The sequence below is a fragment of the Python bivittatus genome, unplaced genomic scaffold (assembly GCF_059951505.1).
Source record: "Python bivittatus isolate LINGU-HERP-01145 unplaced genomic scaffold, Pbiv_v1 ctg000570_np1212, whole genome shotgun sequence".
Lineage (NCBI taxonomy): Eukaryota > Metazoa > Chordata > Lepidosauria > Squamata > Pythonidae > Python > Python bivittatus.
The window spans coordinates 15,906,655-15,928,410 of NW_028277097.1; the positions used below are offsets into that span (position 1 = coordinate 15,906,655).

The 21,756-nt window shown below is 40.3% G+C and overlaps 1 protein-coding gene across 5 annotated transcripts in view; it reads left to right on the forward strand.

Moving 5' to 3' along the window:
* Window positions 1–21,756, forward strand: part of DYM (dymeclin) — a 203,318-nt gene that overhangs the window by 161,601 nt on the left and 19,961 nt on the right. For 4 of the 5 annotated variants that reach the window (XM_088152700.1, XM_088152701.1, XM_088152699.1 and 1 more), the window contains one exon: window positions 6,229–6,342. The exons of the other annotated variant lie outside the window; for it this stretch is intronic. In XM_088152700.1, coding sequence (XP_088008826.1) covers window positions 6,229–6,342 — 114 coding nt within the window. The remainder of the gene's footprint in view (window positions 1–6,228; window positions 6,343–21,756) is intronic. 5 annotated transcript variants of the gene reach the window in all.

Genomic DNA, 21,756 nt, shown 5'->3' on the forward strand with positions numbered 1-21,756 from the left:
TGGGACAGTTTAAGACTTTAAACATCAACATCAGCATTTTACACTGGACCTGGAAGCTAATACTGTACAGCAGCAGGTTAACATATTCTTTCTGGTCAAGGTTGATCACCCTCCTGCAATATACCTCATTTGTCTTAGAAAATACCAACAATTACTGCAGAGGTAGGGAACTCGATGTAGCCTGGATAAAGTCCAGATGTGCCTCCTCTCCTAATATAGGGTTTAATGAACTTACCTCTATTACTCTCTGTCCCTGGACATCAGCTATTGCTTTGTAGAGAAGACCAATGGCATACTTGCTCCCAGGGTTCTATATAGAGATGAGCTGGTCAAGACAAGTGGACAGCCATTTCTCCCTGTCTCACCCACCACGGGGTAGTTGCCCACCATGTGCCTTCATGATTGTGTCCAAGGCAGCAAAGGCCCCAGGGGTTGTGCCCACTGCACCTGAGAGACAGTCTTCCCTAAAAATAAAGGGTGAGATGCAGGCAAACCAGAGTGAATCTTGCCAGGACTAATGAAGGAATGCCAGCCAGATCAGCTTCACCTATGCCCCACCTTCTCCCTGAGGGGGAAGGATGAAAAAAGCAATGGAGGAGGAAGCCATAGTAGGGAGGAGAGGGGCAGGGCTTAGGAGGAGGTCCTTTTACTTGGAGCTCTACTGAGTGACTAAGCTGGCCCAATAGTCTATGTCAGTGTTTTTCAACCTTAGCAACTTTAAGATGTGTGGACTTCAACTCCCAGAATTCCCCAGCCAGCCTTGCTGGCTAGGGAATTCTGGGAGTTGAAGTCCACATATCTTAAAGTTGCCAAGATTGAAAAACACTGGTCTGTGTGTTCCCCATCACAGATTTATTGTAAAACAAAGGGGATCTCTTGTTGAAGAGATTTCAGTCACCCCTGTCGCTGCATAAGAGATAACTAGGATGACTGTTTGTTTTCAAGTCTCTGTCTATGATCTTCAGATGATGCAGAGAAAAAAGACCAACAGTAGAAAGATAAGCTATGAAGCTTATATTCGTAAAGCTGTGCTTAATGTTATTTGCAGAATACATGAATTACGCTTGCTTAGATTTGTGGGTTTGGGCTGTAACAATCTGTAATATTGTGCAGATAAAAAACATCTGGGTCACTTAGTAACCAAGGCTAGTATGAATTCTGTTTTCATTTATTGCTGAAGTCTGTTCCAGAATTAAATGGACTCCCCTTCTGGGGAATGTGATCGGTTTTTTCTTACTGGCAGTTGCGAATGCTGGACTGAAGTCATGCATGTTATAGAAAGTTGGCTATTTCTTTTGTTGCATCAAGAATTTTCCTACTAGATAAATCAGTCTGATAAGCAACAACAACAAAAGTTCTCTGAAAGTAAAAGAGAAATCTAAAAAAATAAGTGGTGAAGAATGATCAAACCTTTTGCTACTGTTGTCAGTTGTTCGCTTGTAAGGATGCCTTTGGGTACTCACAATGCAGACATATCATTTTTAAATGATCTGTGAGGATTTAACAGGACTTGTTGGATTTAAAACAAGGGAGGTAGTTGTAGTCCTGAGCAGCAGATATCAAGGAGGAGCTTTAGAATTGAAGACACCCTCCAGTTGTTTAGCTATTGGCTGTGCACAATTGTGGAGGGCATCAGGTTGGGCAAGGCTGATTGACCGTCTTTTCATGGGCAGATACGTTATTGAGCTTAAAGGATCTGGAAAACCCCCAGTTCTTATATTGTTTCTGCTGTGAAGTCTGTAACCTGTAACCTGGTTGCCTTCCACTCAGGAGCCCATTTAGCTCAAGGATAGCTCTACCTCAAAGGTCTGGGAAAACAATCTCCATTTTGTTCTGGAGGAGGCAGGGTTGTTCTCTGGGGTTTTCCAACATCTTTCCTCATGCAGAGAGACAGACTCCGAGATGTTCCTGCACTCGTATAAGCCTTATTTTTTAAAAAAATAAATAAATAAGGTAAGGAAAGAAGATGGTGAGGCACAACTCCAAGGCACCAGGGAGGAAGTTCACCATCAGAAGTCACTGAAACAAGAACCTGCTGGCGAGACATGCCTTCCATCCCTTCTCCCACCTCATAGCATTACAGTAGCTGAATATTTGTTTGTCTGTTGGATCTCCATTCCAGAGCAAGAGGTTCTGCATGCTTTCTTCTTGGCAGTAAATGCAACTCCATCAGAAAGGCAGCAGGATGTGAGAGTGCCCATATCCTAAAAGTAGCCCCCGCCCTTTGGAATATCTTGCCCCTGGAGGTGAGATTGGACTCCTCACTCCTGGCCTTTCGGAGGGATCTGAAGACCTGGCTCTGCCATCTGGCCTGGGGCGAGGAGGGGGATCGTCAAGTGTGGGGTTGGCTAGTCCCTTAGTGGCCTGGCGTTGCTGCCTTGAACCATCAGCCTCCTGGATTTTTTCCCTTTTATTTTTGTGAATGTGTATGGTTATAGGTTTTAATTGTATATTTATTTATTGTTTTAACGTGTGGTGAGCCGCCCAGAGTCCCCCATTGGGGGGAGATGGGCGGGAGACAAACTAAATAAATAAATAAATAAATAGTCAAGGGTCTGAGATGGAGATGATGGAAGAAGTTAGCCACTCAGAGGCAACAACTGACCCTTTTGCGAGATCTCCCGGGAGAGTCCAGAGTTGCTTTGTCCCAGTTTCTCCTTCCAGTAGGGGGAGAGTGACAGGAGGCCTAGTAGACCCCTCACTCTTTGCTTCTAGCATATCACCACAGTGGGAAAAGGTCTTCAAGTATCAGCCAAGATATTTGCGTGTCCATTGGGAAAAAAGAACAAATTTGGATTGGGTTGGTGGAATGGTTTCCTTGAGCTCCTTATGTCCTAGAGAGATATAGCTGGGTATTAGGAACCTGAAACAGATGTACAAGATAAAAATGCATGCTGTTTTTCCCCCCTTGGAAATTCCATCATTTTATTGCAAGTGCTACTTGTCAAGTAGCATTGTAAAAAAAAAAAATTTTTTTTTTAAAGTGTGCTTCTAATCAGTTGCTTTTAACATTTTTGGGGAAAAAAATGTTTAGGATTTGCAGTAGGGAATGATTAGTATCAGCAGACGAAGTTATTTCACTACTGCGTAAACATTCTCCCTATTGAATTTCATTTGCTTTGCACTTTTAAGCTTTGCTCAAAAGCCTGAGGTGCTGGCCTGAATAATCTTCTGCTCCAGATTAGGGAGGCAGCATCTGCAGTTGCTTGCAGCAGTGGTGTGTCTCATCTGAATCCCTGAATAATCAGACCATCAGCGCTCTTTTGTTTTAGTAATAGCAGCAGAGTTGTAAAGGCCTAATTAGGCTTAATGGCTCCAGGTGGGTGTCTAGCTCCTGAGTACAAAGGAATCACAAGCAGCAAACCATGGCCAAGTCCTTGAAGGAGATTATTAAAGGAATGTTAGCACCCTCAGTGACAGGGCCAATATTCCTGCCTGTTTGATTTCTCAAGATAACGTGTATATTTAGAGGCCTTGCTAGACTGGTAGGCGTCCCTACCCTATAATGCACTGCAAAAGCAAAGTGAGGTAGGCACTGAAGTGGAAGTTAAGCAAGTCCAAATAGGATTCACCATGTTGAGATGTGGTTACACTAATCCTGTGCTCCTGGGTTGTCTTGGGATCATCCAGTTCATGCCAGCATAAACGAGTGCAGCCCACTAAAATGGCAGCATGGCTCTACTGGGATTTTTAAAAATAACGACTTAGGTGTTGATTATCTAGGAAAATTAGGAAAGAGGTTGATGGCTTCTTTAGCAGAAAGCAGCAGATGTGTACATGATGTCTTAGAACAGTTTTCCCAACATGCTGAGAACTCTGGGAATGGTAGTCTCACCATACAGTGGGGCAAAAAAGTATTTAGTCAGCCACCAATTGTGCAAGTTCTCCCACTTAAAAAGATGAGAGAGGCCTGTAATTTTCATCATAGGTATACCTCAACTATGAGAGACAAAATGGGGGAAAAAATCCAGAAAATCACATTGTCTGATTTTTAAAGAATTTATTTGCAAATCATGGTGGAAAATAAGTATTTGGTCACCTACAAACAAGCAAGATGTCTGGCTCTCACAGACCTGTAACTACTTCTTTAAGAGGCTCCTCTGTCCTCCACTCGTTACCTGTAGTAATGGCACCTGTTTGACCTTGTTATCAGTATAAAAGACACCTGTCCACAACCTCAAACAGTCACACTCCAAACTCCACTATGGCCAAGACCAAAGAGCTGTTGAAGGACACCAGAAACAAAATTGTAGACCTGCACCAGGCTGGGAAGACTGAATCTGCAATAGGCAAGCAGCGTGGTGTGAAGAAATCAACCGTGGGAGCAATAATCAGAAAATGGAAGACATACAAGACCACTGATAATCTCCCTTGATCTGGGGCTCCACACAAGATCTCACCCCATGGGGTCAAAATGATCACAAGAACGGTGAGCAAAAATCCCAGAACCACACGGGGGGACCTAGTGAATGACCTGCAGAGAGCTGGGACCAAAGTAACAAAGGCTACCATCAGTAACACACTATGCTGCCAGGGACTCAAATCCTGCAGTGCCAGATGTGTCCCCCTGCTTAAGCCAGTACATGTCCGGGCCCGTCTGAAGTTTGCTAGAGAGCATTTGGATGATCCAGAAGAGGACTGGGAGAATGTCATATGGTCAGATGAAACCAAAGTAGAACGTTTTGGTCTAAACTCAACTCATCGTGTTTGGAGGAGAGAGAATGCTGAGTTGCATCCAAAGAACACCATACCTACTGTGAAGCATGGGGGTGGAAACATCATGCTTTGGGGCTGTTTTTCTGCAAAGGGACCAGGGCGACTGATCCGTGTAAAGGAAAGAATGAATGGGGCCATGTATCGTGAGATTTTGAGTGAACACCTACTCCCATCAGCAAGGGCATTGAAGATGAAACGTGGCTGGGTCTTTCAGCATGACAATGATCCCAAACACACCGCCCGGGCAACGAAGGAGTGGCTTCGTAAGAAGCATTTCAAGGTCCTGGAGTGGCCTAGCCAGTCTCCAGATCTCAACCCCATGGAAAACCTTTGGAGGGAGTTGAAAGTCCGTGTTGCCCAGCGACAGCCCCAAAAATCACTGCTCTAGAGGAGATCTGCATGGAGGAATGGGCCAAAATACCAGCAACAGTATGTGAAAACCTTGTGAAGACTTACAGAAAACGTTTGACCTCTGTCATTGCCAACAAAGGATATATAACAAAGTATTGAGATGAACTTTTGATATTGACCAAATACTTATTTTCCACCATGATTTGCAAATAAATTCTTTAAAAATCAGACAATGTGATTTTCTGGATTTTTTTCCCCATTTTGTCTCTCATAGTTGAGGTATACCTATGATGAAACTTACAGGCCTCTCTCATCTTTTTAAGTGGGAGAACTTGCACAATTGGTGGCTGACTAAATACTTTTTTGCCCCACTGTATATAGAAGACTTCTGGTTGAGGTTGGTTGCTTTAGAAAGAGACATACATACACTTGGGTAATGGGTGAACAGAATGCAAATGGATGATCATCGTAGCTTGCAAGGCAGGGGGAGTGTTTTGAGAGGATTCAGAGGTGAACAAAACAACCTTTACAAGACATCATTATGGGTTTATTTGGCGCTCCACCCATTCCACTATACAGTCCTTTCCCATCTGTTCAGTTTCTCGGATAAGATGCTTGTTTCTTGTCCTCAGGAAGCTTACCTTTTTGTGAACGTGGTGTTTTCTCTGATGCTGCCCACCATTTGCGGACTTGATCCCCCCAACTCCCATGAAAATCATTTTGTGGCAAAGTAATTATTTTAAGAAACTAAGAGACATAGTATATGGTGGCAGTATGCACTAAGTTGCTAAAGCAGTAGAAAGTTAATCATGACTAAGATGGGATAAGATTTGAATGGGGGCCATTGTGGGTGTCCACAGCTTGATGTCCTGATCTCAATGCTATAACAGATACATGGAGATTTTTGGATCATGACCATCAAACAAGATGCAGATTTGAAAAAAATAATGCTTAAGTTCTGTTTCATTTAGGTTATCAATATTTAGAATTATTTTTAACCTAGCATTCAGCTATATAGTTGATAAGCATCAATTAAGAAGCCACTCCATCATTCTGATTCAGTTGTACAGATTTCCAATTTTGTTTTTTAGTCTGGTTGACAGATTCCTGAGATTGCTGAATTAAACCATGTTACTGTGTTTATTTCCTGCTTCATTCAAGGTGATCAGCTTCTTTAGCTCACGGATTGAGCATCCGGGAGCTGAGCTGTCAGTGGAGCGAGTCCTAGAAATTATCAAGCAAGGAGCTGTTGCCCTACCCAAAGACAGGCTCCGGGTGAGTGCTGGCAAAGCTAACTTTTAGAGTACTTTGTCTGTTTTTCAGATTATTAGCACAGTCTATTGTATATAATTATATTGAGTTCCATATGTAGTTATGTTCAGTCATCTGTTGGATAATTGTTCTGTAATATGTTATGCAAATTACCTGGGTAAAAGAACAAATGACTATGGGACAAAATAACCTTTTGCCTAATCTTGCACTTTTGAAAGGGCCCCAATGAATTATATAGGTTTTATATGATGGTATGTATGAAAATTTTATGATTGTACCTTTAAGAACTGAAATTGTACCAGTTGTAGTACTTAAAGCCACTGGAAAAAACCTAAGCATACTGTCAAATAAAACCTCACTGAAACGTAAAATAATGACCTAGTTAAGTTATTTTTCCCAATCTCTCATCTGGGTTTGGAGGGAAGTGGACATAATGATTTTTAAAGAGTGCATGCGTGCCCAGGGTGCAAAATGCATGACACAGATGTAGAATACATGGCCAGTTGCTGAATGGCAGCTAGGACAGACTCCCCATTGTCTTGGATCACAGCTCCTGAACCTCCGTAGTCTAAATACTGAAAGGCCTGAGGCTGGGAAGGGCTGAGCTAGAATACCACGCTCTAGCTTTTTTCATGCGCGCATTATACGTACGGCCTTAGCAATGAACAGGCATGCCATGTAAGAGGGGAGAGAACGCATGGTCTTCCTCTCCCATGATATATGCACACAGGGGGAAGATAAAAATATCCCACACAAGTGAATAGGGAAAAAAAAGTCCTCAGTTTCTACCTCATTAAAAATCTTGAATAAGAGGAAGTATATTTAAACATAACCACCTCTATTTATATGGGTTCCTTAGCTACAATTAAGGCAAAATTTGTTCTGAGGAGGAGATGCAAAATTCCACAATCTCATAATCATAATAGAATTATAACAGACCCAGGGCATTTGCACTGTTTGCTATAGTGTCATTGTTAAATTCTTTAGTCTGATAGTACATTTTGTTCTGCACTTCTTTTATGTCAGTATTTTTAACCTGTCCTATAGGAATACTGTAGTTCTCACGGTAGATTCTAACCAGTAAAACAAGTTGACATAAAAGTGTGTAATTTATACGATCCGTAGGAGCATGGAATTCACTCACCTAATGTATAAGGACAATGTAAGAGAAAGCATGACTAAAATCGCCATACAATTTTAATTATAACACCATCCTGATCAAACAACAAAAAGCAACTATTATAGCAATCAGGTAAATCATATTGACTAATTGAATTGCCTGGGCAGACAATAAGGTTTCACGGTGCTGAAGATACTGATCATTTGGGAACATTTTTATCATATTCGGGGTAAAGCACAGAGAAACCTTCCTTCTTTGTTTTTACATCATATACCCAAACTCTTTAAAAGAAGAGTTTCTGCTAACATTCTTAAGGCATAAGGTGGGTGACATAGAGAGAAGGTCTCTCTATTAAGTTATTTAAGGCTCTGTAAATTAACCCTAGTGCCTAGAATTGGGCTAAAATAGGCAATTTTATTGCAGTTTATTGAGAATGAGTATAGCATGATTGCACCTGGCTATATTGCTCATAAAGCATGGAGTAGAAGTGAAGTTTCCGGGTCACCTTGAAGGACAACCACCAGTAGAAAGCATTCAAGTAATCTAATCCAAAGATCACGCATTGCACCATGGTGGCCAGATTACCCTTGCTCATGAACTGTTTTTGTGGGCAAATCACCCATCTTCTGTTATTGTGCAGTATAAAAATATAATACATGTAGCTGAACGTCCAGGGAAGAGCTGGATCAAAAAGCATCTCCCAAGATATATCTAAGCATGTAAGAAAGGAGCAAATGCATTTGACAGTCAAGTTCTTGAGAACTGGAAAATGAGACAGCATCTTCACCTGACTGCTGTTGAAGATAAGTGCAATATAATTAGCTGTCAGTTTAAAGTGCTGCTGGCTGTGTGCTCTGTCGGGCAGGAGAAGTCCAAACTGGGTAATTAACCGCCTTAGAAGATAGCAGCAGGAGCCGGGAGATAAAAAGGCAGGTGTTGAAATACCCAGCTCTTAGATTTTTCCTTCACCTTGTGGGAGGAGATAAATGAAGTTAATAGGCCTGGGTCTTGGGGTGGAGGCGGCTGCATTCAAAGACAGAGCTGTCTCCTTCGTAGACAAGCAGCCCACATTTACAGGCTTTCCATTTTATTGTGGAAGATTATGAGGAGGAGGCACTTAAAGATCTTGGCGATCAGTCTAAGCGTTGGTCTTCCTTGTTATCTTTTCTCCCCCTCCCCACGTCCAAAGTTCATAGCCCCCCCCCCTTACTCTCTAGGCTGAGAACTGGGACTCAGAAAAGTGAAACCATGTCTGGAGACTGAGAGTTATCTCAGAATTTTTGTGGAAGTTAGCCAGATAGCTGCCCCCCCTTTTTGGGAGGGGGGGTAATAAGTGGGATAACCTGTTCTGAATGCCAGACATTATTAACTGGAAGCTGATGTTCAAGTTCATAGAACAGATAGCATTTAAGAGATCACATTCAAACGCTTTTGAAAGAAACTTCCTGCCAGTTAATCTATTTGAAGAGAAAATGTTTATTTTATAAATGGTTTTCCCCTGTTGAGTTTCCCAGTTTTATTTCATAGCGCATTGCTTAGGGTTTTTTTAAATTATTATTTTTCCTCTGTGTTCCCACATACTGCCCAGTACATTGTTTCCTTGTCCTTTGCCTGCGTTGCATAGAGTAGCTAGTGTTTGTTAAGTCTTACTTAGTAGAACATTGAAGTCCGTTCCTTAAAATTCAAGCCTAAGAGAGAAGGGAGGAATTGTGCTGTGTTCAGTTTGTTTGTATGCAAATCCTCTTTACTCCAGCAGTCCAAAATGCTGGCTTTCTTTTTTTTTCCCAGTAGATGGCTGCAAATGCACTACATTTTCAGGGGAAATAGCCCCTCCAAAATGAGCTACAGGGATGAGTAACCAAAGGAGGCACTGTGATATTTAGAACTTAATCCCAGAAGGAATATGACAGAATGGGCATACAACTCCTTTGGTTAAGACAACTATGCCAACTCTGTGAGGGAGAATCTCAGAAAGCATACATTCATGGCCATCAAGCAATTGTAGTGAAAAGGCATACCTTTTGTTAGAAATTGTGACTCGGGAGCACAAAAGTATTGCTTTCTTCTGTGGGGGAACCGCAGTTTTGAATTTTGAAATGTAAGCTTCAGAAGAGATGGCTAAAATTTAAACACCAACAAAGGAAGCCTTAATTTGAGAGGCACAGCAACTTAGTGCTCAGTTAGCTTGGTTCATGGGTTCATGGAATGATTTCAAGAAGAATCTGAATTACCTCTGCTGGATCTGCCAAATGCTTGAACTGGATGATATGTCTGCACTGGTCTAAATTCGAAGGCAGAATGGAAATAGAACTGCTAGTTGGATGTTTTTTTCTGGTTATACATTGTCTTTGGACAGTTTGTAGTCTCTTTTTGTGTGTGGGGGGGGGAATCTTTCTCTTTTATTTTTTAATTGTAGGCCACCCAGGCAGACAGACAGACCTGGTGGACTTTAATACCTGTCATTGGTCTTTTAGACAAAACTCTTAGATCGTCACAGGATATGTTAATGCAGAGCCCAGATAAGCATTGGGTATAAATACTTAATTTGGTTTCCTTCACTGAATTGGGGTTGGATTCAGTGGACCTTTACTACTCTATAATTCTCTGCGTACCATATTGCTGAAATCTAAACTTTCTTAAAAGATTAAAGCAATCGCATTTTGGCAAGTGATTATATGGAATATCCACAAAATGAATTGTACTTTCATTTCTGGAAATTTGAAAATGCCACCAACATACCCAGTAAAATATCTCTTCTTGCCAGTTTTCTAAAAAAGTTTTTTTTTTTTAAGTTCTCGTTCATTCCAAGGATTAGTTTAGTTTGCTGCTAGAAAGAGAAGTTATTTTTCCACGTAAGATCCTAGTTACATTTAAGATTGGTCAAATGGTTGCTTGATTTAACAGCAGTGGTGTTTATCATGGTATCCACAACCCCTGTATGATTCTGAAAGCAAGATCATATGTGTTGAAATTACCTTATTTATATATTATTCTTAATGTTTGAAAGGGGGGATGTGCACTCTTACCTCTCCCCAGGTATCAATTGGCCCTAAAAATACTCCACTGCATATTTCAATAAATATGACTGTAGACTTCTTCAGAGAAGGGAAAATCCCTAGATGGGCTGCAAGAAATTAATTTTTAAATTGTGACTAAACCTGAGAACTCAAAGCACCTGAAGTTCACTTTTATGTTGTAGCTGTCAATCAGTTCTGGAGTTAAACAATATTCCTGGCTTCGTTTGGATCAAAGCATGAAACATGATCTATGTCAGTGTTTCTCAAACCCAGCAGCTTTAACCTGTGTGGACTTCAACTCCCAGAATTCCCCAACCAGCTTCTGGGGGTTGAAATCCACACAGCTTAACGTTGCTGAGGTTGAGAATCACTGATCTGTGTTATCGAGAAGAGATGTCAGGTAGCATTGGGGGAATGGACCACTCAGGAGGAAGAAAATTAAAGCAACTTACCAGCACTGCCGACTAATGCAAGAAAGAACAACTCAATTCACTTTACCTGTCATTCTGGCATTAAAACTATAAAATGTCCTCATGCTTCTCTGGCACCCCTTGCTCCCTATAGAAAGAGGAGTGTAAACCCAACATTTTCCTCTCAGCATAGGCAAAGGCCATCAGCAAGACTTCCTTGAATTTCTGCCATGAAAGCTCATTCATGTAGTATCAGATTTTTACGGTAAGCAAGCCACAGAGTTCTGTGACAGAACATAATTACCCAGCTTTTCCGCTTTGGGGAGCTCGCCATAAAACATTTTTCTTTGCAACTTAACAACCTTATTTTTGTCCTGCATCCAAGAATGTGAGGAGTTGTTGCTTAGCACTTTGCATAGCAGCAGCTAAGCCACCGCTAATGGTTACCAAGAAACAGGAGTTTGATCTTTAGGAAATATCCTACTTATTTATATTTAATTAACTTATATACCACCTCAGTCATGAAAGCAATGCTGAGCGGCTCCCTATCCTAAAGAAAGATGTAAAATAATTGGGTTCTTTATAGGTTAGGGCAGTGTTTCTCAACCTGGAGAACTTTTAAGACTTGTGGACTTCAACTCCCAGAATTCCCCAGCCAGCCATGCTTTAGAGCGCATGAAAGAAGTCATTGGTACAGCACAGGGCCTACCATAAGACCCCAGAAGGTCTTCTGGAACAGAAATAATATCTGCCAGGTCTGGAATGGACTCTCACACCTATTTCTTTGCAGGTTATGAGATATTACCTGAGGTTTTTTTGATCGTATGAAGAAGATACATCTAATCCTCTTTCCTCTTCCCTATAACTTAAAAATTTCAGATGATCTTGGAAGCATTTGTTGCAGTGCAGCTGACTTTTCCTTTAGACACACTGTCTAGAGCAAAGTTTCTCAACCTTGGGAACTTTAAGACGTGTGGACTTCAACTCCCAGAATTCCCCAGCCAGAATTCTGGGAGTTGAAATCCACAAGTCTTAAAGTTCCCAAGGCTGAGAAACCTGGCTTACGGGAAGCGCAAGCATGGGTGCACTGTAAGAAGGATTTTAGGGGAGTGCCCCTGAAAACAATCTTGCAGCACTTTGTGCCACTATTTCAATTTATAACACCCAAATGACCCAAATACTTTGATCCACAAGCTTTTCCTACCTCTGATAATGGAGGCTTTAGTTGCGCCCCATTCGTGGTTTAATAAATGTGTCAACCAGGAAGGTATCACAAGAGTCATGATGCAACCCCCCCCCCCCCAAGGGGATGCATACGCCTACCATCCTCTGCTTGTAAAATTCTTGAGAGAGCTGCCCTTTTAAAATATTTATTTATTTTAAAATAATGAAGTACCAAAACAACAAACAAAACCTGCATCACCAACAGAGAAAAAAAGGTGAATAGCGATAATACAGTAAAAAAAAAAAGTAATATATCACTAGATATTTTATAGTGATTAAGTAAACATGGCAAAAGAAAATAAACAGGAAAAAAATCCAACTATAGATAACAATATAAAATTAATGCAGTCCTTACTTTTATCCTTAAATCTAGACCATATACAGTGTCATCTTCTAATCTGTAATCAGAGACTTTTCACAACTTGATAACAAATTCATTTCTGGGATCTTTTCCTTAAAATCAGGGAAGTCAGTTTCTTTCTTTCCAAATTATCCTCTTTGCCATGCCCCAAGCCCTACAAAGCCAAAGCTCTTGGTGAGATGATGGAATCTATATTTTAGGAATATAAATCCTATATAAATATCAATTGATTTAATAAATAATTAAGGCTCAACATCGCGCCAAGATCCTTGACTATAATATTTCTTCCTAGCTGAAACATCTTCCTGATTAGCAGTAGTTAGCCGAACAAGAAACCAAAGGGACTGTAGATGTAGCTGATGCGGTAATTCCTATCTTCTGGTTCATCACAGAGGTCTTAGTCCACCAGAATAGCATACAGTAATGAATTTCCATATTAAGTGGCATACCATGTTGTTGAAGACATCAGGTTTGTTAGCATATTTTACCATCCTTACACTATTGTCTTATTATATGTGGTATGAGGCAAGACAATAAACATGTTTTCGTAGAGTTAGTCCCACGTGCATTCTTTTCAGATGCACCTGTTGGGGTTGTTGGCGTCGTAAGCGGAGTAGTTTAACGTGTTAACTTGAGAACACATGCTATGAAGTGCCTGAAGTCATAGCAGTGTTTTTGTTTTTAACATCTCCCTTTGAGACCACGATGGGTGGGCAGGCAGACAGATGGACCAACCGACAGACAGATACCATTGGATGCATTCACCGATATTTTTGAACGTGAGGTTTTAGTGGTTTACTATGTTAGATTCCAAAACGGAGCCTTTAGATTCCTAAAATAGAATCTAGGTATCATCTCCTTCAAACTGAAAGCTTCATCTGTCTTTTTGGTAGGCTAAAAAATGTATCCAAAGTTTCTTTTGTCCCAGAACTTTGATTTCTTAGGTAACATTTCAAAACTGGTTTCCTTGGTATGGGGTTTATTTTTAAAATGCACCAATAAGAAGTACAGCTAAAAGCACACTTGTACTAATTCATGTTCTTCAAGCGCAGTGGCTTAGCACGACCATATAGGAAGTATATTCCAGTCCCCCATGGTTTTTAAAGGGCTGTCATATGTGTGAAAAGCATTCATTGTTCTTCAGGAAGAGCTCTAATGGGATCTGGCCCTTCCGACGTCCTCGCTTGGTGCTGCTGGGCTCAGCAGTGGGAAGCGAGAGACAGCCTGGCTCCATCAAGGAGTCTTTCAGTGGTGTCTGCGCCCTCCACGATTCCAAAATCTCTGCCTGGCTTTTCCCACTGGGCCATTCATTTATCAGGAAATGAAACTGGTTACAGAATTCCTTCTGTTGCCAAACCTCACTGACGAAATCTGGTTTGCTGTGAGCTTCAGAAATTACAGAGTGCATTCGCTGGTTCAGTTGTGCTCTGCAGTTCTCTTCTGCTGGGGACTGAAAGGAAGCCCTGTTCTATTGAGTTTGCAAAGAGGAGATTCAGCACGTTTGCCTCGATATTTATTCTCCACATCTAAACAAAAATGGGGAAGTCATGCTCCTGACAATTTGGACTCAGAAGCTGGGAGTTGGTGGGGGTGATTTCTTTGGTATTACAATGGAAGGTGTTTGTTCCTTGGAGCTGGAATGGCGTCACCTGTTTGTACAGTCTTCTTAGCAAACCTGGAATCCTTTTGCTGCTCTAAGGGCATGGGCTGCCAAAGCAGGTTGTCCTGTGAAACAAGTGAGCTTGTTGATGCTAAAGCTAGATAGTGTGTTTAGTTAATATCTTGTAATAAAGGGCACTGGCAGGGCAACTACTAGTTAAGACAAGGAGTAAGAAGACCAGCATGATTGTGGGGAAAGTTTGATCTTGGGTCATGCATATTCAATAATCAAGGTTCTTTTCAACTCTGGGGTAGATGGAGGAAATAAAATGGGGTTCAAATTATTTTTAGCCCATGGATTCTGAGCCTGGTAATTCTATTTTACAAATGTTGAAATTTTGAAATGTTGTAACTTTGGTGCAATAAATGCTGTAGAGCCTTTGCTGAATCTTTGAAAGTATGGCCCTAGTTTTTCTGTAGGAAAACCAATAGATTTCCATGTAAAAACAAAAATAAAATCATTAAAAACTATAAAACAACCCTTGTTTGACCAGTCATGAGTAAAGTTGCTTCCTAAAAAAATGGTGCAGGATGACCAGTTCTGGAAGCCATTTGTAATAGTGTCCATTACAGATCAAATCATTTGCTATCCTTTCTGAATGTTAAGTACGTGCAAACAGTATTATTCATGAATGGCACATGTGTATAAATCACAGCTTTTCCTGGCAAGCTATGCATGATTGGCAGCCCTATAGGTTTGGCACCATTCATAATGTACATATATGTATGCATTTTGTCCTTCAGAGTATGGTTCCAAGGGAAAGAGAAAGAGAGAAACCACAGAGAGACACGCATACATATATGATGCTTCCCTGGATACAAGTGAAATGCTGATTTCAACATCTGCAAACCATTCTTTAGTGTGTGTAGCCTTTGTTTCAGGAGAAATTAGGCAAGCAGTAAAAATATACTGTAAATGAAAAATAAAGGACTGGGAAATATTTTTGGATTTTATCACTTATTTGGCACTGAAGTCTATGTGCCAGAGAGCTCCAAATCTAAAACCGTTTCTTCGAAGTCTGGCATATAATATAGTCTTGCCAACAGGGAATTGTTTCAGTGGCTTGATGTTCTAATGCAGCCCATAAGGTGTAATGTTAACTATTTTTGTTACTTTCCAAAGAAATCCAAAATCTGTGTCCAGTAAAGCTGTTAAGTAGGAGGTTAATATACTGAAATTAATATGCTGACTTTTGTCCTGGAAACTGCTTTCAGGGTAATCACTAATGGAGGTGAGATAGATGATAACAGAAGGCAGGGCCTCCCATGCACCAGCCCCTTAGTAGAACTCTTACATCTTGTAAGCTGTTGTCTCTTAAGACACACACACAAATGCATCTGTCACTCAGCTGATTCATCAAACTACTGGAGTTGGCCACACTTCCTTGTTAAATATATATTCCCTGAGGAAGATAGCTTATCTTTTCTTAACTTCTTTTTTCTTGCAAGGTATCGGCTGCATTTGTATGCAGTGATAAATCATATTTCCTTAGAATTTTGGACTATTCAAAACAATTATAATGTTGGGGTATTACTCAGTTCCTTTCATTTGGATCATGCAGCCAGCTGAAATGGCTAACCTGATGGCTTTGTGCGCAATTTATTGTTATGTGTGAATCAAAAACTACCTTATTCATCCATTAACACATCAGAGTGAGAAGCTGTGGTTTCTTCTTAAGAAGAGCGTGTCAGTCAGGAGTTCTTGAGTTGCATATGAGTTTCGTCAAGCTGCTCCTGCCGGCCAGAAGAATTGAGCATACTATGCTCTTCCCCAAGTAACTCAGAATATGATTTACCGTTGTTTCATAATGCATAATTTAAAAAAAAAAAACCAAGACCCCAGCATGTAGTGCAGTGATTAAAATGTGGAATTAGGTAGGGCAGTGTTTCTCAAACTTGGCAAGTTGAAGATGTGCAGACTTCAACTCCCAGAATTCCCCAGCCAGCTGTGCTGTGCTGGCTGGGGAATTCTGGGAGTTGAAGTTCGCACATCTTCAACTTGCCAAGTTTGAGAAACACTGAGGTAGGGAAACCCAGGTTTCAAGTCCACCTTCAGGTGTGGAAACTTACTGGGTGACATTAAGCCAGTCACACTCTCAATCCAACCTAAATCATATGTCGTGACACTGTATAAGCCACCTTGAACTATGGGAGAAAAAGCAAAGTTTCAGTCAATCAATGAAATGAGTTTCATTTTTAAAACGCAGCTTCACCACTTTTATTTTAATCCACCTAGCATAAGTCCAAAAATGAGTGTATTCTGAAGCAATCAGTACAAACATATAGTCATGTTTTTTACCTTTTCCCAGATGATAGGCTCAGTTTTGAAATAATTGTGCACTGACTATTGGTCTTCCATAAAACAGCTGGAATTCTCTCTTTATAGTCCTAATTTGTTGCATTATCTCAACTATTTTTAATCTATTGCACACTCCTCTTGTAGATGTTCATTTCCGTTTTGTCCGCCTGCTGTTCAGGGCATTGCTAACCAACTGTCCATAATTTCTTATAAATTCATATACCCATTAATGTAGGGCTAAGGTGTCATAATTTTAACTCTTATTTCATCATTTTTATAATACTGGCTTGCATTAATTCCCATATTTTCTTTCCTTCAAAGAGCCTTATTTAGTTTTCATCTAGTTTTACGATCTGTTCCTGAAACCAAACTATTTTACAGTCATGCTGAAGTTTTGGCTTGTTTATTTGGAATGACTCAGTGGAAAATTAAGGCTCTTGTCGCTGAACCTCTGCTCATGCACTTGAGTTCATCTCCCTAACATTTGCTTTTGCAGTCGGCTACTCTGTGACCCACTGAAGATGCTTGGCTGTCTAGTTTGCCGCTTCCTGGGATTTACAGCGGTCTCACAAGACCAGTCCTTGTCTGGTGCCAACTATTGGCCTTGCTCAGTCTAGACCCCGTGGGGATAAAACCAGTTAAAATGAATGATTCTGTCTTTCCAGGTAATCATCCATCATGGACATAGTTGAAAATGATCCAGAACCATGTTTTCAAAGCTCTCCTGCCTGTTAAAAACAAATTTACATGCTTTTCTTCTCTCCATTTGAAGACAAAATAGTCCAGAGAGATGAGACATTTTCTAAGAAAGTACATAGAGGTCATATTGTCTTGGTCCAGCCCCTTTATCTCTCTACTTCCTCAAGCCAGAAAAATATAGGAGGCCTCGTTTTTGTTATAAATGAGATAATTATTGCTAAATAGAGACCCTTTCATAATTATTACTAGTTCATAATTTCTATAAATCTCACTATACATTTAACAACTCCTGAATATGTCCACACAATGACCCTGCAGGGCAGCACATGAATATTCTCATTTTAAACATAGCCAGTATTATAAGTTCTTAAATACAAGCGACTCGGCCAGCTGGTGGGTTTCCTGTTGTCCCTGCCTGGCATTCCTACATTAATCAGGCCATGCCATTCATATGTAACTGAGAGGGGTTTTTAAAGATGAATTTTAAACAAATATATTTCCTTCCCTATCACTATTACCTGTGTTTTCTGAATTTGTTGTCATCTCTAGAATAAAGAAAAGAGATGAATTGAACGTGGCAAAGGCGATCCACAGAGGAGACAAGATTATTGGCTTGATTTCCATTCTATTTGCTGTTTTACAATAGGTCTCTCCTGGACCCTGTTGAAAGAGAAATGTAGCAGAATATTCCTTAGAAGAGGCTGCCTTTTGCATCCGTATGATTGACTGCTCTGGTTGGAGACCTGTTCCTCGGTATTCCTTTACAGAACAGTGAATCATATAGAACTGCAGATGAGTTCTCTCTAATTAGCTGGTTGTTTAGTACAATAACAGGAAGTAACATTTTTCAAGTGTGAGTAAAATGTGCCTCCCTTACATTCGAGGTTTTAAAAGTATGCTTCCAATCAAAAGTTTGAAAAACTATATTGCTTAGAAGTAGCCAGGACGCAGATTTTCTCTCTTCCACCATTCCTGGCAGTTTTTATATTATTACAGGATATTTAAGTCATTTGACATATTGAGCATTGATTCGTTGAACAGTTTTTGTTCTTGTTTTTTTAGAAAAAGAAAAAGAAGAAGAGCCATTTTAAGTATTCCTAAGTTCCTAGCTCAATCTTATATAATGACAGGAACATCATTGGGCTGACATTTTCACACTATAGGAGAACATACAGCAATTTTGAGCACGCACTCTTCTGCACATTATAAAAAAGGCTCAACCTATTGCAATTTTGAAAGAGCTGATTCTCCAATCCTGGATTTATTAAGAACATAGTTTTGATCATACATTGATTCAAAGAAAATGATGGGAGTTAAAGCAGTAGTAATATAGCATTACATCGTAGGTGGAGTGAAAGGTAAATGTACAATAGGAGGAATTGTAGGAGGCATTTAGTATTGCTCAGGCTTGGAGCATGACATCATCATTGCAAAATTGTTAAAGAGAACTGCATGCAGTTTGGGTTTTGTACAGATAATAACTCAAATCCATATCTTTCTCACAGTTCTGCCTCTGTTCACTATCACCTGGTATTTCTAACCATGTTTCCTTTATGGTACAAGAATAAGGAAAGCTCTGTTTATTTGGTTGCATGTGGGAACTTCTCTAAACAGATCAGTTATATTGATTTAGCTAGATTCTAGTTGCTATGACATCCTTCCTTGAACATACTCAGAAAAGAGATATCTTCTTTGCAGGCCTTTAATTTCTGTCTTTGAAGAAAGAAAAAAAAGCATCTTCATTCCACAGGTGTCAGTATTTAAAAGAGCAGGGTTTCCTGTCTAGGTGATGTAGTCCATAGATCCTTGTTAAAACCCACTCACAAACACAAAATTATTTATCCTTTTATAGCTTAAAAAGGGTGGATCAATGTTTTCTTTAAGTATAAAAATTCAAGAAATTAAGTTAGTTGTACAAAGGCTTAGAACAAGAGATCTACAGATTTGACTAGCCTTTAGTTCTGCTTGGGAGTCATTGGCAGATGCTGAAGAATTTGGAAAAAAGAAGCAGCATTTCTCATTCCATCTGTTCTTGGATAAGAGAGAAGCAGGACAGGTTTCTGTCTGCTCTAAATTGCAGTGCAACCATGAGTTGCTGAGTGCCATAATTTTGGATTTCTAGCAGGGCTGTGATGTCCCAATCTTTTAGTTGATTAAAGGGTGATTCAAATTATTCAGGCAACATGTTTTAAGAACAATTTTATTAATTTTTAACAGAAGCTCTTACAAAAACTGGAGAAGTTGGTAATGAACTTTAAAGAAGCAGTACCTCTTCCCTCTCGTGGTGGATCCCTCTTAAGTTATACTTGCTATAACCCCCACAGATGCATTATCTGAAAACAAATGATGGTGCTTTTTCTGTATCTTATTGATATGTAGATTGGCTTGATTAAATGTTTATTACCTAGCAGTTATTTATTCAGTCAGTAGGGTTGATTATGGGCCAGAGGGTGAATCCATTTGCACAGCTGAATCCTCCAAATTAGGAAAGGCAATGCAAGAGAAAACCTGAGACTGTAGGGCTATAAAGGAAAGTTTCAACTAGCGAGATAAGTTATGTAAAGTTGGCAAGATTTAAGATAAGTTTGTTGTTCTTTGACAGAATTGCTGCCACAGAAATGATACCTATGGAGTAAATAGTAGAAAACAACTCAGTTGACAATAGCATGTCACTTGGTAGGTGTGTAGTGGATTTTTGCTGCTCTGGTTTGCCTATCCTTCCCTAGTGATTATCCCACCTTCCTCAAGTTTAAGTGAGAGTCTGCTACCCAAGTCTGTTGGGAAGAAAGTCCCCAGTCTCAGGAGCAAAATTACATGCAAGTTACAGGCAGCAGATGATCGCATCATTCATGAAGGTAGCAGCTGTCCCATTTGCTACCAGAGTGAAATGATGGGGGATTCACGGTCACATGGCTGAATAATAGGAGGTGTGCCTTATGGAATGCCTAAATCTGTGGTTTAAAGTAGCAGTTCAGTTGAGAGACATGTCCCAGTATAACAGACTCCATGAACCACATGTCTCTTTACAAATGCATACACACACTAAAAAAATGAGTATCATAAAATGTAGGACCACAACCATGAATAAAATTATATTCTTTTAATTTAAGCAAGACATGTTTGTGTTTTTAACCTATAACATCTGTTCAGTCATATGAGATATATAGCATTTTCTTGGAAGCCAACTTTTTTTGGAAGGAGCAGGGGACAGTTTGTTCTGATATTGCCCTGGAAGGAGGCTGGAAGTGGAGGTCAGGCGGCAAATGCATCTAGTAATTGCTGAATTTTATAAACTCTTGGGACTTCTCCCGATTCTGTTTTGAAATTTGCATGTCTGTGCTGTTGCATCCCTAGACCTCTTTCAACCAGTGTAATTTGTAAATAGGCTCCAAATCAAACTCTAGTGTATTCTTCTCTGAAGAAAATTGGCCGGGCAGAGATTATCATCATCTTTCCACTGCTAGGAAAAGGAGAAAAGATGAAGTTCTGCAGAGTTCATCATTACTTCAGTCTTGTTGGCATTCAGTTTTGTTCTGGCTTGGCCACATCAGTCCCCTTTCATGGCCAGACACTGAGTCATCACAGAGGCTGCAAGACTTGGGTCATACAGAAACTCAGGAGAAAACTCTTTGTCATTGGGGCACTTGATTAGAGCTTATTCAAAGCATCTCCAGCATCTTTCCTAACAGCCTCAAATCCATGCTTTTCAAAGTGGCGGGGGGGGGAGGTAGGTGACCAAGACTAGTCCCAGCTGTCATGCCACTCTGGGACAACCTTTCTAACAAGAGGCTCCATCTTCGGGGGACTCAGTTCAGATATCATGCCAAACTATGTTTTGTGCATCCCACAGTTAATGCTCACATGATGATTTGAGCTGTCAAGCATATACTTTAATGCTCTATCTCCGCATTCAATTCCTACCTGATCGGCACTTAGAATATAATAGAAGGTCAGTGCTACAAGTGTTCTCATAATCCATACTGTCCTTATAGCAGGGACCCTCCTGTGGCTAATTGGCTGAGCCAACATGGATAGTGCCTAGTCAGCTGGATATAAATATTTTAAATAAGTAAAAACATGCTTGAATTAAATGTTCAGTTCCTAAAGAAACTAAACTGGTTTGCAGTCCAGCTTTGGCAAACAAGGGAAACATCCTTGGTTTGGCTCAGATTAAAAGCTACGCAGAGGATTATAATGACTAAGAAGAGATCTTGGCAAATCCAAAGACAGGGAGCCCAGGAACTGGAAGCATATGAAATAGATGTCATAATTTGGTTCAGGAATCTGAAGGAAAAGGGGCTGGAGGATGAGATTTGTAAGAAAAGGGTGATGGAAATGGGAAGTTGATCATTGTAAGAGGTTGCAAGGAAGAATATTATTTGTAAAGCAGTGCAAAAGTGACAGGTCAAAAGACAGAATTACAAAAAGTGAGACCGAATAGACAGTAGCCTGAAAGAAGGTGCAGGAGGAATGAGGTATGTGGTGGAAACATGAAGGGCCAAGGAAGGAAGGAAAGGAGCCAACCTTACACTGGCCATAGAGATACAAGGAGGGGTTCATTTTTGGCAATGGCGAAGTTGATCTGAGGCTTGTAGGGAGAGGGAGACAAGGAATTGGTGGAATTACAG